A 15,925-nucleotide genomic window follows, 5' to 3' on the forward strand; every position below is an offset into this window, starting at 1 on the left:
AGTGAGTGAGAGCGCATAGCCGTGTGAGTGAGTGAGAGCGCATAGCCGTGTGAGTGAGTGAGAGCGCATAGCCGTGTGAGTGAGTGAGAGAGCATAGCCGTGTGAGTGAGTGAGAGCGCATAGCCGTGTGAGTGAGTGAGAGCGCATAGCCGTGTGAGTGAGTGAGAGAGCATAGCCGTGTGAGTGAGTGAGAGCGCATAGCCGTGTGAGTGAGTGAGAGCGCATAGCCGTGTGAGTGAGTGAGAGCGCATAGCCGTGTGAGTGCATAGCCGTGTGAGTGAGTGAGAGCGCATAGCCGTGTGAGCGCATAGCCGTGTGAGTGAGTGAGAGCGCATAGCCGTGTGAGTGAGTGAGAGAGCATAGCCGTGTGAGTGAGTGAGAGCGCATAGCCGTGTGAGTGAGTGAGAGCGCATAGCCGTGTGAGTGAGTGAGAGCGCATAGCCGTGTGAGTGAGTGAGAGCGCATAGCCGTGTGAGTGAGTGAGAGCGCATAGCCGTGTGAGTGAGTGAGAGCGCATAGCCGTGTGAGTGAGTGAGAGCGCATAGCCGTGTGAGTGAGTGAGAGCGCATAGCCGTGTGAGTGAGTGAGAGCGCATAGCCGTGTGAGTGAGTGAGAGCGCATAGCCGTGTGAGTGAGTGAGAGCGCATAGCCGTGTGAGTGAGTGAGAGCGCATAGCCGTGTGAGTGAGTGAGAGCGCATAGCCGTGTGAGTGAGTGAGAGCGCATAGCCGTGTGAGTGAGTGAGAGCGCATAGCCGTGTGAGTGAGTGAGAGCGCATAGCCGTGTGAGTGAGTGAGAGCGCATAGCCGTGTGAGTGAGTGAGAGCGCATAGCCGTGTGAGTGAGTGAGAGCGCATAGCCGTGTGAGTGAGTGAGAGCGCATAGCCGTGTGAGTGAGTGAGAGCGCATAGCCGTGTGAGTGAGTGAGAGCGCATAGCCGTGTGAGTGAGTGAGAGCGCATAGCCGTGTGAGTGAGTGAGAGCGCATAGCCGTGTGAGTGAGTGAGAGCGCATAGCCGTGTGAGTGAGTGAGAGCGCATAGCCGTGTGAGTGAGTGAGAGCGCATAGCCGTGTGAGTGAGTGAGAGCGCATAGCCGTGTGAGTGAGTGAGAGCGCATAGCCGTGTGAGTGAGTGAGAGCGCATAGCCGTGTGAGTGAGTGAGAGCGCATAGCCGTGTGAGTGAGTGAGAGCGCATAGCCGTGTGCATAGCCGTGTGAGTGAGTGAGAGCGCATAGCCGTGTGAGTGAGTGAGAGCGCATAGCCGTGTGAGTGAGTGAGAGCGCATAGCCGTGTGAGTGAGTGAGAGCGCATAGCCGTGTGAGTGAGTGAGAGCGCATAGCCGTGTGAGTGAGTGAGAGCGCATAGCCGTGTGAGTGAGTGAGAGCGCATAGCCGTGTGAGTGAGTGAGAGCGCATAGCCGTGTGAGTGAGTGAGAGCGCATAGCCGTGTGAGTGAGTGAGAGCGCATAGCCGTGTGAGTGAGTGAGAGCGCATAGCCGTGTGAGTGAGTGAGAGCGCATAGCCGTGTGAGTGAGTGAGAGCGCATAGCCGTGTGAGTGAGTGAGAGCGCATAGCCGTGTGAGTGAGTGAGAGCGCATAGCCGTGTGAGTGAGTGAGAGCGCATAGCCGTGTGAGTGAGTGAGAGCGCATAGCCGTGTGAGTGAGTGAGAGCGCATAGCCGTGTGAGTGAGTGAGAGCGCATAGCCGTGTGAGTGAGTGAGAGCGCATAGCCGTGTGAGTGAGTGAGAGCGCATAGCCGTGTGAGTGAGTGAGAGCGCATAGCCGTGTGAGTGAGTGAGAGCGCATAGCCGTGTGAGTGAGTGAAGAGCGCATAGCCGTGTGAGTGAGTGAGAGCGCATAGCCGTGTGAGTGAGTGAGAGCGCATAGCCGTGTGAGTGAGTGAGAGCGCATAGCCGTGTGAGTGAGTGAGAGCGCATAGCCGTGTGAGTGAGTGAGAGCGCATAGCCGTGTGGAGTGAGTGAGAGCGCATAGCCGTGTGAGTGAGTGAGAGCGCATAGCCGTGTGAGTGAGTGAGAGCGCATAGCCGTGTGAGTGAGTGAGAGCGCATAGCCGTGTGAGTGAGTGAGAGCGCATAGCCGTGTGAGTGAGTGAGAGCGCATAGCCGTGTGAGTGAGTGAGAGCGCATAGCCGTGTGATGAGTGAGAGCGCATAGCCGTGTGAGTGAGTGAGAGCGCATAGCCGTGTGAGTGAGTGAGAGCGCATAGCCGTGTGAGTGAGTGAGAGCGCATAGCCGTGTGAGTGAGTGAGAGCGCATAGCCGTGTGAGTGAGTGAGAGCGCATAGCCGTGTGAGTGAGTGAGAGCGCATAGCCGTGTGAGCGCATAGCCGTGTGAGCGCATAGCCGTGTGAGTGAGTGAGAGCGCATAGCCGTGTGAGCGCATAGCCGTGTGAGTGAGTGAGAGCGCATAGCCGTGTGAGTGAGTGAGAGCGCATAGCCGTGTGAGTGAGTGAGAGCGCATAGCCGTGTGAGTGAGTGAGAGCGCATAGCCGTGTGAGTGAGTGAGAGCGCATAGCCGTGTGAGTGAGTGAGAGCGCATAGCCGTGTGAGTGAGTGAGAGCGCATAGCCGTGTGAGTGAGTGAGAGCGCATAGCCGTGTGAGCGCATAGCCGTGTGAGTGAGTGAGAGCGCATAGCCGTGTGAGCGCATAGCCGTGTGAGCGCATAGCCGTGTGAGTGAGTGAGAGCGCATAGCCGTGTGAGTGAGTGAGAGCGCATAACCGTGTGAGTGAGTGAGAGCGCATAGCCGTGTGAGTGAGTGAGAGCGCATAGCCGTGTGAGCGCATAGCCGTGTGAGCGCATAGCCGTGTGAGTGAGTGAGAGCGCATAGCCGTGTGAGTGAGTGAGAGCGCATAGCCGTGTGAGTGAGTGAGAGCGCATAGCCGTGTGAGTGAGTGAGAGCGCATAGCCGTGTGAGTGAGTGAGAGCGCATAACCGTGTGAGTGAGTGAGAGCGCATAGCCGTGTGAGCGCATAGCCGTGTGAGTGAGTGAGAGCGCATAGCCGTGTGAGCGCATAGCCGTGTGAGCGCATAGCCGTGTGAGTGAGTGAGAGAGCATAGCCGTGTGAGTGAGTGAGAGCGCATAGCCGTGTGAGTGAGTGAGAGCGCATAGCCGTGTGAGTGAGTGAGAGCGCATAGCCGTGTGAGTGAGTGAGAGCGCATAGCCGTGTGAGTGAGTGAGAGCGCATAGCCGTGTGAGTGAGTGAGAGCGCATAGCCGTGTGAGTGAGTGAGAGCGCATAGCCGTGTGAGTGAGTGAGAGCGCATAGCCGTGTGAGTGAGTGAGAGCGCATAGCCGTGTGAGTGAGTGCGCATAGCCGTGTGAGTGAGTGAGAGCGCATAGCCGTGTGAGTGAGTGAGAGCGCATAGCCGTGTGAGTGAGTGAGAGCGCATAGCCGTGTGAGTGAGTGAGAGCGCATAGCCGTGTGAGCGCATAGCCGTGTGAGTGAGTGAGAGCGCATAGCCGTGTGAGCGCATAGCCGTGTGAGTGAGTGAGAGCGCATAGCCGTGTGAGTGAGTGAGAGCGCATAGCCATGTGAGCGCATAGCCGTGTGAGTGAGTGAGAGCGCATAGCCGTGTGAGCGCATAGCCGTGTGAGCGCATAGCCGTGTGAGTGAGTGAGAGAGCATAGCCGTGTGAGTGAGTGAGAGAGCATAGCCGTGTGAGTGAGTGAGAGCGCATAGCCGTGTGAGTGAGTGAGAGCGCATAGCCGTGTGAGTGAGTGAGAGCGCATAGCCGTGTGAGTGAGTGAGAGCGCATAGCCGTGTGAGTGAGTGAGAGCGCATAGCCGTGTGAGTGAGTGAGTGCGCATAGCCGTGTGAGTGAGTGAGAGCGCATAGCCGTGTGAGTGAGTGAGAGCGCATAGCCGTGTGAGTGAGTGAGAGCGCATAGCCGTGTGAGCGCATAGCCGTGTGAGTGAGTGAGAGCGCATAGCCGTGTGAGCGCATAGCCGTGTGAGTGAGTGAGAGCGCATAGCCGTGTGAGTGAGTGAGAGAGCATAGCCGTGTGAGTGAGTGAGAGAGCATAGCCGTGTGAGTGAGTGAGAGCGCATAGCCGTGTGAGTGAGTGAGAGCGCATAGCCGTGTGAGTGAGTGAGAGCGCATAGCCGTGTGAGTGAGCGCATAGCCGTGTGAGTGAGCGCATAGCCGTGTGAGTGAGTGAGAGCGCATAGCCGTGTGAGTGAGTGAGAGCGCATAGCCGTGTGAGTGAGTGAGAGCGCATAGCCGTGTGAGTGAGTGAGAGCGCATAGCCGTGTGAGTGAGTGAGAGCGCATAGCCGTGTGAGTGAGTGAGAGAGCGCATAGCCGTGTGAGTGAGTGAGAGAGCGCATAGCCGTGTGAGTGAGTGAGAGAGCGCATAGCCGTGTGAGTGAGTGAGAGAGCGAGAGAGCCAAGTGATTGAGTGAGAAATATAAGAGTGTGGGTGTTTGATAGACCTCGAGTGCCCACTCTCTGCATGCTCTTTCTCCCTCCGTTGGTATGAGAGATTGAGAGGGACCCTCAGGCATCGAGAGACGACAGATCTGTTAACAGGTGGCTGCTAAAGTTGCTCACCTTAGAACTGAGCCACTGAACCTTTCTTAGAAGAGCTATGCAAGACAAGGCTAGCATGCTACACATGCAGCACATCACCTGGCCAGTATGTTCAAACAAACCCATTGTTTCTCCCAAGTACACTAATGTGTCATGTAAAGCTACAACAACATCTTTGTTAGGGAAGGTAAAAGGGGCTACCTAGTCAGTTGTACAACCATGCATTCAACCAAAATATTCCACATTTAACCCAACCTCTCTGAAACCGAGAGGCGCGGGTGGCTCCCTCTTGTGGAGAGTGGTAGAACCACAGCATAATGTCCCAACACTACTGCTGCTTCATAATAAATAATCCAGTGATTTGATAACTAGTCCTGACTCAATGACTGTTGCTGCAACCATTCTTGTTATTCCTCAACAATAGGATGAGCGCAGTCAGTCCCCAGACAGCGTAAATCATTTGGAGTGAGGAGCCAGTTGAAATCTTGACCGTAGGCCTTTCCTTTTCATTTCCTCTACATACTGAAGTTGTTCCCAGTAGGGAATCATGGAACAGTAAGCCAAATAAAATAGAAAGGCCAGCAGAGGGCGCCCCAGAGACGTGTGATCCCCCAGTCAATCAGGTGTGGGAGACTCACTGGGCTTCCAATGATTTAACACTGTGCCAGGTTCACAATGGTAGGAATTATCATGAAGCCTTTGGCCGTGTTCGAGAGCATCAAAACCGTGAAGTATTGTGGGTAAATTGTGATTGAATGATCTACAAATAATATTAGGTAGTTATTTATGATGCATGCAAGGTGATTTGTAGATAAGTCTGCAAGGCTGCAATGTCGAACGCACCCTTAGTTTACCACATGAGGTGGCTGAAACAAAGGGAATCCCTCTCATTCACAATGGCTGTCCTGGGATAACCCAGAGTCAGCAAACTAGTCTACACACACATTTGGGAATATAATACGACACCTATACTGAACATTATACAGGAATATGACAGAGATTGAAGAGAACCAACATGACCCAGGGGTCACGTAAGAAATATCTTGCTGCGTTTTATAAATGCAGATCTAAATTGCTTCTCGTTGTAATTTCAGCTCAGCATCAGACACATTTTGTGCTTCAGTTGCACTTCTCCACTTGGACACGAATTCACAAACTGCCATTCTATCAACAGACAGCACTCTAACTGATGTGAAGCTACTTTTTCCTCTGGTACTTTTCTCTAGTAAAATGCATGATTAACATGATTAAGTAATACATTAGGAAATGTAGATGGCCAAAACAATTCTATGATAAACAGAAATGATGGCCATAACGTTGCACTTCTGCTGTCATTTGATGGAAATTAAGCAATTTTCTGCCAAATGTGATGCTCCAATGTATTTTCAGTGAAGGAAAACTACACTACACGACCAAAAGTATGTGGACATCTGCACATCGAACATCTCATTCCAAAATTAATATGGTTGATCCCCCGTTGCTGCTATAACAGCTTCTCCACTCTTCTGGGAAGGCTTTCCACTAGATGTTGGAACATTGTTGCGGGGACTTGCTTCCATTCAGTCACAAGCACATTAGTGAGGTTGGGCACTGATGTTGGGCGATTAGGACTGGCTCTCAGTCGGCATTCCAATTCATCCCAAAGGTGTTGGATGGAGTTGAGGTCAGGGCAGGTGGGTGAAGTTCTTCCACGTCGATCTCGACAAACAATATCTGTATGGACCTCGCTTTGTGCACGGGTTTATTTTCATGCTGAATCAGACTGTGGCCAAAGTTGGAAGCACAGAATCTTCTAGAATGTCATTATATGCTGTAGCATTAAGATTTCCCTTCACTGGAACTAAGGGGCCTAGCCCAAACCACTATGCATTCAGGCAGGTAGCATTCTCCTGGCATCCGCCAATCCCAGAATCGTTCGTCGGGAATGCCAGATGGTGAAGCATGATTAATCACTCCAGTTAACGCTTTTCCACTGCTCCAGAGTCCAATGGCGGCAAGCTTTACACCACTCCAGCCGATGCTACGCATTGTGCGTGGTGATCTTAGGCTTGTGTGGGGCTCGGACATGGAAACCCATTACATGAAGCTCCCGACGAACAGCTCTTGTGCTGACGATACTTCAAGAGGCCGTATGGAACTCGTACTGAGTGTTGCACCCAAGGACAGAAATTTTACAACCTTCAGCACTCGGAGGTCCCAATCTGTGAGCTTGTTTGGCCTACCACTATTTCGCAGCTGAGCCGTTGTTGCTGCTAGACATTTCCACTTCACAATAACAGCACTTCAGTTGACCGGGGCAGCTCTAGCAGGGTACAAATTTGACAAACTCACCTGATGGGAAGGTGGCATTCGATGACGGTGCCACGTTGAAAGTCACAGCCTTCGGCCTTCCGAGAGGCGCAGCGGTGTAAGAAACGGCATCGCAGTGTTGCGGTGTCACTACTGTCTGGGGTTCAATCCCAGGCTGTTTCACAACCGGCCGCGACCGGGAGTCCCACAGGGCGGTGCACAATTGGCCCAGCGTCGTTCGGGTTAGGGAGGGTTTGGCCGGGGGCTTTCCTTGGCTCATCACACTCTAGCGACTCCTTGTGGCGGGCCAGTACAAAGGTGACTTCGGTCGTCAGTTGAACGGTGTTTCCTACAACACATTGGTGCAGCTGGCTTCCGGGTTAAGCGAGTGGGTGTTAAGAAGCAGCAGGGCTTGGCAGGTCATGTTTCGGTGGACGCATGACTCGTCCTTCACCTCTCCCGAGCCCGATGGGGAGTTGCAGCGATGAGACAAGTTTGTAAATGGATCACAATTGGATATTACGAAGTTAGGGAGAAAATAAAATAAATACAAATATCACTGAGCTAATCAGTAAGGCCATTCTATTGCCAATGTTTGTCTATGGAAATTGCATGGCTGTATGCTCAATTTTATACACTTGCCAGCAACAGGTGTGGCTGAAATAGCCAAATCCACAAATTTGATGGGATGTTCACATACTTTTGTATATAGTGTATAGTTGCATCCCCCTGATAACTCAATTGAGGCAAAAAAACAACAACTTTACTTTCAATATAAACTCAGCAAAAAAAGAAACGTCCCTTTTTCAGAACCTTATCTTTCAAAGATAATTCATAAAAATCCACGTCACAGAGCTTCATCGTAAAGGCTTTAAACACTGTTTCCCATGCTTCAATGAACCATCAACAATTAATGAACGTGCACCTGTGGAACGGTCGTTAAGACACTAACAGCTTACAGATGGTAGGCAAATAAGGTCACAGTTATGAAAACGTAGGACACTAAAGAGGCCTTTCTACTGACTCTGGAAAAACACCAAAAGAAAGATGCCCTGGGTTATCTGCGTGAACGTGCCTTAGGCATGCTGCAAGGAGGCATGAGGACTGCAGATGTGGCCAGGGCAATAAATTGCAATGTCCGTACTGCGAGACGACTAAGACAGAGCTACAGGGAGACAGGGTGGACAGCTGATCATCCTCACAGTGGCAGACCACGTGTAACACCTGCACAAGATCGGTACATCCGAACATCACACCTGCGGGACAGTTACAGGATGACAACAACAACTGCCCGAGTTACACCAGGAACGCACAATCCCTCCATCAGTGCTCAGACTGTCCGCAATAGGCTGAGAGAGGCTGGACTGAGGGCTTGTAGGCCTGTTGTAAAGCAGGTCCTCACCAGACATCACCGTCAACAACGTTGCCTATGGGCACAACCCCACCATCGCTGGACCAGACAGGACTGGCAAAAAGTGATCTTCAGTGACGAGTCGCGGTTTTGTCTCACCAGGGTTGATGGTCGGAAGGAGGAATCAGCATTACACTGAGGCGTGTACTCTGGAGAGGGATCGATTTGGATGACATCAGCAATAACAACTTGAAACAAGCACACTGACGAACGCAAACCGAAAGTATTAATTTAAGATATGCGTTTTTAACATAACCTAGTTTATAGCTTTCCTGTAGTGGTAGCACAGCCAAGCCAAGGCAGTTTGAGCTGGTGGGAGCATCTCAGGTTGTGTTTTCACAACTCAGGGTCACAGCACAGCCAGCCAATTAGGTCTCTATGTCTGTACTCTGTCACTCTTTCCAGTGTCCAGCATTATGAAATGCATGGCCTGGATTACTTCACATTTTCCCCTGACCTGCCTGACTGAGGGCCAGACAGAGTGAGACCAAGTCATGGAAGCTATTACGGTCTCGCTCTCTGGACAATCTCACTGACTGTCAAAGATATGATTGAATTTTTCCTTCACAGTATTTTCAAAACATTACATCTTCCCATTTCATTGAATCCTTCAGAGGAGAATTTAGACATTCACCCTCTTTCTTTGGTGAATGTCTTCTCTACATTCCCCCCTAGCATATTTCCACTGATACATTTTATTTATATTTTTTACCTTAGTTTATAACACACACAGATAAAATCTGCTTTCAAATGTCTAATTGTACATACACTGTTTCTTTGCTGGACATAGGCCTGCAACTTGAGCAATAGCGTAGGCTAAGTCAAAATAAATCTCTGATATTTAGCTCTAGTTGGACAGGTCCCAGCAACAGCAAACCCCCCCTATGCTCAATGAAAGCCCACTCAGACTAAACACAGTTTAAACACACAAACAACCCACAGGGAGATCCCAAACACACTCCTACCATAGCGGTGTTAGGAGGCGGCGAGACACAGTGGAACAGCAGACCATAGAGGCCAAACTGTTTGCTCAGAATGTGGGCATGATTCCTGTTATTCAACGGGAGTAGTGTGCTACAAAAACAAAAACCGTCACGCTGACATTGTTGTGAATTGAAAGGGGTCAATGGTTACAATCTTTCTTCAACAGGACTAGGGCTGTTACGGTGACTGTATTACAGCCACACCGGCAGTAACGAGTCATGGTGGCAGTCAAATTCCACATGACCATTTAGTCATGGTAATTATGCTTCTCCAAGCTTTGATGCTGCTCATTAGTAGCCTACAGAACTTGCCAACTGCCTGGTACTCAGCATTCTACTGTCCCTCTAATCACTCTGACATCAATGTGAATGTAATCAAAATAGCTTATCTTTATAACAGGAGTATAGCCTACCTAGCAGGCTTGAAAATTAACCACAGGAAAAGCGTCCTCCATTCGCTATTTAAGTGTATAGATGACATGTATTTTTTTCCCTTGCCTGTTTCGATACAGGTGCATGATAATGGTCCATTCTAAATTTTAAAAAAATCACACTTTTAGTATATGTAAAGACCAGATTAAATCAAGAATAGTCTGATGGGTGACAATAATTAGCCAATCACTTGTGAATGATGCACAGCACAAGGCAAGAAACAGTGAATGCCTTTTTCCCCCCAACTTTTTCAAATCAGCCTCGCACCTCATGTAGCCTAGCCCATAGGCATATATGTTTGATGAAGTGGCAAATAACTTGTTAAAATGAAGCACATGAATCTACTTTAGAAGGGGTGTAGAGCCTAACTAGAATGCATAAGCAGCGGGTGAGTTTCAAGTTTGGGGAAGAAAATTTACCATAAAAATGCGCCTTCATAATAAAAGCATTTGCGCTTCTAGCCTACGGCCGTGTGCGCACTGCTGCGCTTATAATGTGAAGAAATTGTCTAATAGTTCATCAACTTTTTAAGCTAAAGGTTTTGATCCGTTGCGTCAGCCTCATTACTTAAAGGTTATTGGACGCTAGGGGTTGTATTAATTTGGGATATATCGCATCCCACAACTGTCCCAGAGTATGGGTGGAATATTTCTTTCTTGCAAAGAATAGGTCAACTTTTGTACTATGGGGGATAGTAGATTGACATAGGCTAGTGCTGTTGCTGTTTGTTAGGCCTACTCATCTTGTTGGCTGCCGAAAAGTAAACATTGAAGATATTGGAAGAACTTTCCACATGTGCCTCGGAATTGGATAAGGTCGCAGTTGCGTCCCCGATGTGTCTGTCTTCACTTGTAGCCGTTGAGAAAGACCTGATCTCGTGACGGAGAGCCATGTGAGTGAGCGGTGCTTCGGAGCGCGCAGCCGGGAGAAGGGAATTATAATTATTATATTCAGCCCAAGGGCACAACGGCCATTTGCCACAATTCTTTTTAGGAGGCATTACGGCAACACAAAGGGGATGCCACCGGAAAATTCGAGACACTATCAAGTGCTTGTCAAAATGTGAATGGGAGCGTGATGGTGACACTCTCCCAAAAAGTCATTAGACTTTTTTCAAGTCATCATTAGTCGCATTATGCAGCTTTAGAATGTATTTAAAAAAATAAACATATAGATCAACGTTTGTATCACAACTAAAGTTACATAAATAACTAAATTAAGCAGAAAGGAGTACCTGTTTCTTTGTTAACCGCCAACACAGAAGTGTTCACTCCCTCAAATCATTTGGAGAAATGATACTTTCTATTTTATTCAGCTATATTCAATTGTATTCTTCATACTATGAAATAATTCCACAGAATTCTAAGCAAATCTTCTCTGCTAAATTAACTTGTGTACGCCAGAGCCATATGGCATAGCCAGATCAGGGCCTAACATAAGGACAAGTCAAGAGTATGCTATTCTGTTCTTCTGAAATACACTACATTTTCTTCATATCATGCTACCTTAGACCTGTAAAATAAATCCTGGATTTATTGTGACGGTGTAGGCTATATTACATGGATTTATTGTGACGGTGTAGGCTATATTACATGGATTTATTGTGACGGTGTAGGCTATATTACATGGATTTATTGTGACGGTGTAGGCTATATTACATGGATTTATTGTGACGGTGTAGGCTATATTACATGGATTTATTGTGACGGTGTAGGCTATATTACATGGATTTATTAGACTTTTTAAAATGTAGATGCTCCAAAAGGCCTGCATCAGTGGCATGTAGGCTATGCGTGGAAGACAGATGCTAAATTATGTATTTATGTTCATTAACGGTCATTTACTGTTAGACCGGCAGTTATTTGCTTGACAATCACCGGCTGACAAAATGTAATGACCGCCACAGCTCTAAACAGGACTAGTGTCCTAAAACCACAAAACACCCATGCACAAGGGCACACATACACCTACAAACACACAAGTGAAAAATGCCAAAAACTAAAAACAAGGGCTTTGGGCAACGTTTTGTAGTGATGTGAAAGGGTTGACACTGACAACAAAGTGCAGTTAGAAGGATAAAGTTCAAGGGTTAGTTGAGGACAGTAACCGGTGGTGCTGCTGACCAAACTGTTTCAGGCAGGCCTCTACAAAGGTCACCCTAACACGACAGCTACATTGTGCCATGTGCATAACAAGGAAGTAAAAGAGCTAAATCAACATATGGAAAAATCAAACTAAGTGGGAGGCAGAGTGACTGACTATGCAGTAGTGAAGGACAGACAGGGGGAGGAAGGAACGTTCAGCTTACCTCTGCGTCCATGCTCTTCCTCCTAAATAAAAAAATGAATATCAACATGAGTTTTGATGCCCTTACAGATGCAGCATTGGTCTGTAATGTCCGATATCCCAACAGTTATGATATATCCTTTGGTACGGATAAAATCTGCCATTATGTTATTTGCCACCAGCAATGATGAAGATATCATAGTTCAATGAGCTCAGGGAGTTGTTTAAAGGAATCAACTGATTTTACACAAATTGTATTCGGGGCATTACTCTCATTTTGTTGCAACTCCTGCCACAACAACATCATACAAAGTGCTACAGTAAATGTCAATGAACTGAATGGAAGAGCTTTGGAATGTTCATGTGACTGTGGTGCTTACTGGGAAGGGGTAAGGGTGCACTGCAGACTCTGGTGGGTAGACAATGAAGTGGCGCAGGGTGAAGCCGAAGCCCTGAGAAGTGCGCCGCAGATGGATAGTCTTGGGACCCGGCCACGAGAAGGGCTCCTCCTCTCCCTGCAGGTTGAACAGGCCTGCAGGGGAATCACCCCACTCTGGCACGTCATTCTGGGGGGGGATGAGAGCGAGGGAGGGAGTGAGAGAAGGGGAGGGGAAGAAAGCAAGGAATGGCGGGTGGGAGACAGAAGAGAGAGAGGGAGGCAATTATTATACCGTACACAACTGTATGACAGATTGAAATAAGATCTACTGCGGGTGACAGCTCAAATTCTACTGAGAAAGGCAAGAATTGTGAGAAAGTAATAAAGTTCAAAGAAACAAAAATCTATGCTTGTGGTATGAATGCATTTATTCGTTTTGAAAACTAAATCATGAGTCTGGCAACGACTGAGTGTATTCTGTAGCCTGCTGCCTAATGGATCATAAGCAACAGTAATAATAAAGCTAAATCCACATCATGTGACTCGTGATCAGAAACATGGGATCTAGAGGAAATTCACAAATGTCTCCAACAGTGCAGCAAACAACAAAAAATAAATATCAGAACGACCAATATATATATAAATATATATATTTTTTTAACCTTTATTTAACTAGGCAAGTCAGTTAAGAACAAAATCTTATTTTCAATGACGGCCTAGGAACAGTGGGTTGACTGTCTGTTCAGGGGCAGAACGACAGATTTGTACCTTGTCAGCTCGGGGATTTGAACTTGCAACAGTGAATTAGGACACCGGATGCTTATAAGAAATACCGCTTTGCCCTCAGACGAACCATCAAAACAGGCAAAGTGTCAAAACAGGACAAAGATTGAATCCTACTATACCGGCTCTGACGCTCATTGGATGTGGCAGGGCTTGCAAACTATTACGGAGTCCAAAGGGAAATGTATCCGCGACCCGCCTAGTGACGCGAGCCTACCAGACTAGCTAAATGCCTTTTATGCTTGCGTCGGGGCAAGCAACACTTTAGCATGCATCAGAGCATCAGCTATTCGGGATGACAGTGATCACGCTTTCCATAGAGAATGTGAGCAAGACCTTAAAACAGACGGATTACCAGGGCGTGTACTCAGAGCATGAGCGAAACAAATGGCAAGTCTCTTCACTGACATTTTCAACCTCTCCCTGACCCGAGTTTGTAATACCTACATGTTTCAAGCAGACCACTACAGTCCCTGTGCCCAAGAATGCGAAGGTAAACTGCCTAAATAACTACCGCCCCCTGTAGAACTCACGTCGGTAGCCATGAAGTGCTTTGAAAGGCTGGTCTTGGCTCACATCAACACCATCATCCCAGAAACCCTAGACCCACTCCAATTCGCATAACGCCCCAACAAATCCACAGATGACACAATCTCAATCGCACTCCACACTGCCCTTTCCCACCTGGACAAAAGGAAAACCTGTGAGAGAATGCTGTTCATTGACTACAGCTCAGCATTCAACACCATAGTGCCCACAAAGCTCATCACTAAGCTAAGGACCCTGGGACTAAACCCCTCCCCCTGCAACTGCATCCTGGACATCCTGACGGGCCAGCACCAGGTGGTAAGGGTAGGCAACAACTCATCTGCCACGCTGATCCTCAACACAGGGCCCCTCAAGGGTGCGTGCTTAGTCCCCTCCTGTACTCCCTGTTCACCTACGACTGCATGGCCAAGCATGATTCCAACACCATCATTAAGTTTGCTGACAACACAACAGTGGTAGGCCTGATCACCGACAACGATGAGACAGCCTATAGGGAGGTAAGAGACCTGGCAGTGTGGTGCCAGGACAACAACCGCTCCCTCAATGTGAGCAAGACAAAGGAGATGATCTTTGCCTGCTGAAAAAGGAGGGCCGAACAGGCCCCCATTAACATTGACGGGGCTGTTGTGGAGCTTGTCGAGAGTTTCAAGTTCCTTGGAGCCAAATGGCCAGCAGCATACCACCCTGCATCCTACTGCTGGCTTACCTCTGAAGCTAAGCAGTGTTGGACCTGGTCAGTCCAAGGATGGGAGACCAGATGCTGCTGGAAGTGGTGTTGGAGGGCCCAGTAGGAGGCAATATTTCCTCTGGTCCCCAAATAAATTGCCCCTGGGCAGTGGTTGGGGACTTTGCCTTGTGTAGGATGCCGTCTTTCGAGTGGGACGTTAACCGGGTGTCTTGACTCTCTGTGGTCACTAAAGATCCCATTGCACTTATCGTAAGAGTAGGGGTGTTAAACTCTGGTGTCCTGGATAAATTCCCATTTGCATGCTGACCAGTTGCATCATCGCCTGGTATGGCATCTGACCGTACGGCGCTACAGAGGGTAGTGCGTACTAGAGGTCAACCGATTCCGGCTATAGCCGTGTTTTTGGGAGCCGATTTCTGATTTCTTTTTTTTTTTATGAAAAAAATATTTATATATATTCTATACCTTTTATTTAACTAGGCAAGTCAGTTAAGAACACATTCTTATTTGCAATGACTGTCTAGGAACTGTGGGTTAACTGCCTTGTTCAGGGGCAGAACAACAGATTTTCACCTTGTCAGCTCAGGGGTTTCAATCTTGCAACAGCACAGTTAACTAGTCCAACGCTCTAACCATTGCACTCCACGAGTAGCCTGCCTGTTACGCAAATGCAGTAGAAGCCAAGGTAAATTGCTAGCTAGCATTAAATGTATCTTATAAAAAACAATCAATCATAATCACTAGTTATAACTACTAATCCAGTTTAGCAGGCAATATTAACCAGGTGAAATGGTGTCATTTCTCTTACGTTCATTGCACACAGAGTCAGGGTATATGCAACAGTTTGGGCTGCCTGGCTCATTGCGAACTAATTTGCCAGAATTTTACGTAATTATGACATACATTGAAGGTTGTGCAATGTAACAAGAATATTTAGACTTAGGAATGCCACCCGTTAGATAAAATACCGAATGGTTCCGTATTTCACTGAAATAATAAACGTTTTGTTTTCGAAATGATAGTTTCCGGATTCGATCATATTAATGACCAAAGGCTCGGATTTCTGTGTGTTATAATTAAGTCTGATTTGATAGAGCAGTCTGACTGAGCAGCAGCAGGCCCGTAATCATTCATTCAAACAGAACTTTAGTGCGTTTTGCCAGCAGCTCTTCGCAAGCACAGCGCTGTTTATGACTTCAAGCCTATCAGCCTAATGGCTGGTGCAACCAATGTGAAATAGCTAGCTAGTTAGCTGGGTGTGCACTAATACTGTTTAAAACGTCACTCGCTTTTAGATTTGGAGTAGTTATTCCCCTTGCGCTGCAAGGGCCGCAGCTTTTGTGGAGCGATGGGTAACGATGCTTCGAGTGTGGCTGTTGTCGATGTGTTCCTGGTTCGAGCCCAGGTAGGGGCAAGGAGAGGGACGGAAGCTATACTGTTACCCTGGCAATACTATAGTGCCTATAAGAACATCCAATAGTCAAAGGTACATGAAATACAAATGGTAGAGAGAGAAATAGTCCTATAAATACTATATTAACTACAACCTAAAATCTCTTACCTTGGAATATTGAAGTCTCA

General features: G+C 48.0%; 1 protein-coding gene across 3 annotated transcripts in view; it reads right to left on the reverse strand.

Annotated features, from left to right (window-relative positions):
• Positions 1-15,925, reverse strand: part of LOC109871732 (rho GTPase-activating protein 21) — an 86,160-nt gene that overhangs the window by 49,798 nt on the left and 20,437 nt on the right. For all 3 annotated transcript variants that reach the window (XM_020462713.2, XM_020462714.2, XM_020462715.2), the window contains exons 3-4: positions 12,326-12,511; positions 11,968-11,989 (exon numbers count right to left, since the gene is read on the reverse strand). In XM_020462713.2, the coding sequence (XP_020318302.1) occupies positions 11,968-11,989; positions 12,326-12,511 (208 nt within the window). The remainder of the gene's footprint in view (positions 1-11,967; positions 11,990-12,325; positions 12,512-15,925) is intronic.

This window comes from Oncorhynchus kisutch, linkage group LG27 (genome assembly GCF_002021735.2).
Source record: "Oncorhynchus kisutch isolate 150728-3 linkage group LG27, Okis_V2, whole genome shotgun sequence".
Classification (NCBI taxonomy): domain Eukaryota; kingdom Metazoa; phylum Chordata; class Actinopteri; order Salmoniformes; family Salmonidae; genus Oncorhynchus; species Oncorhynchus kisutch.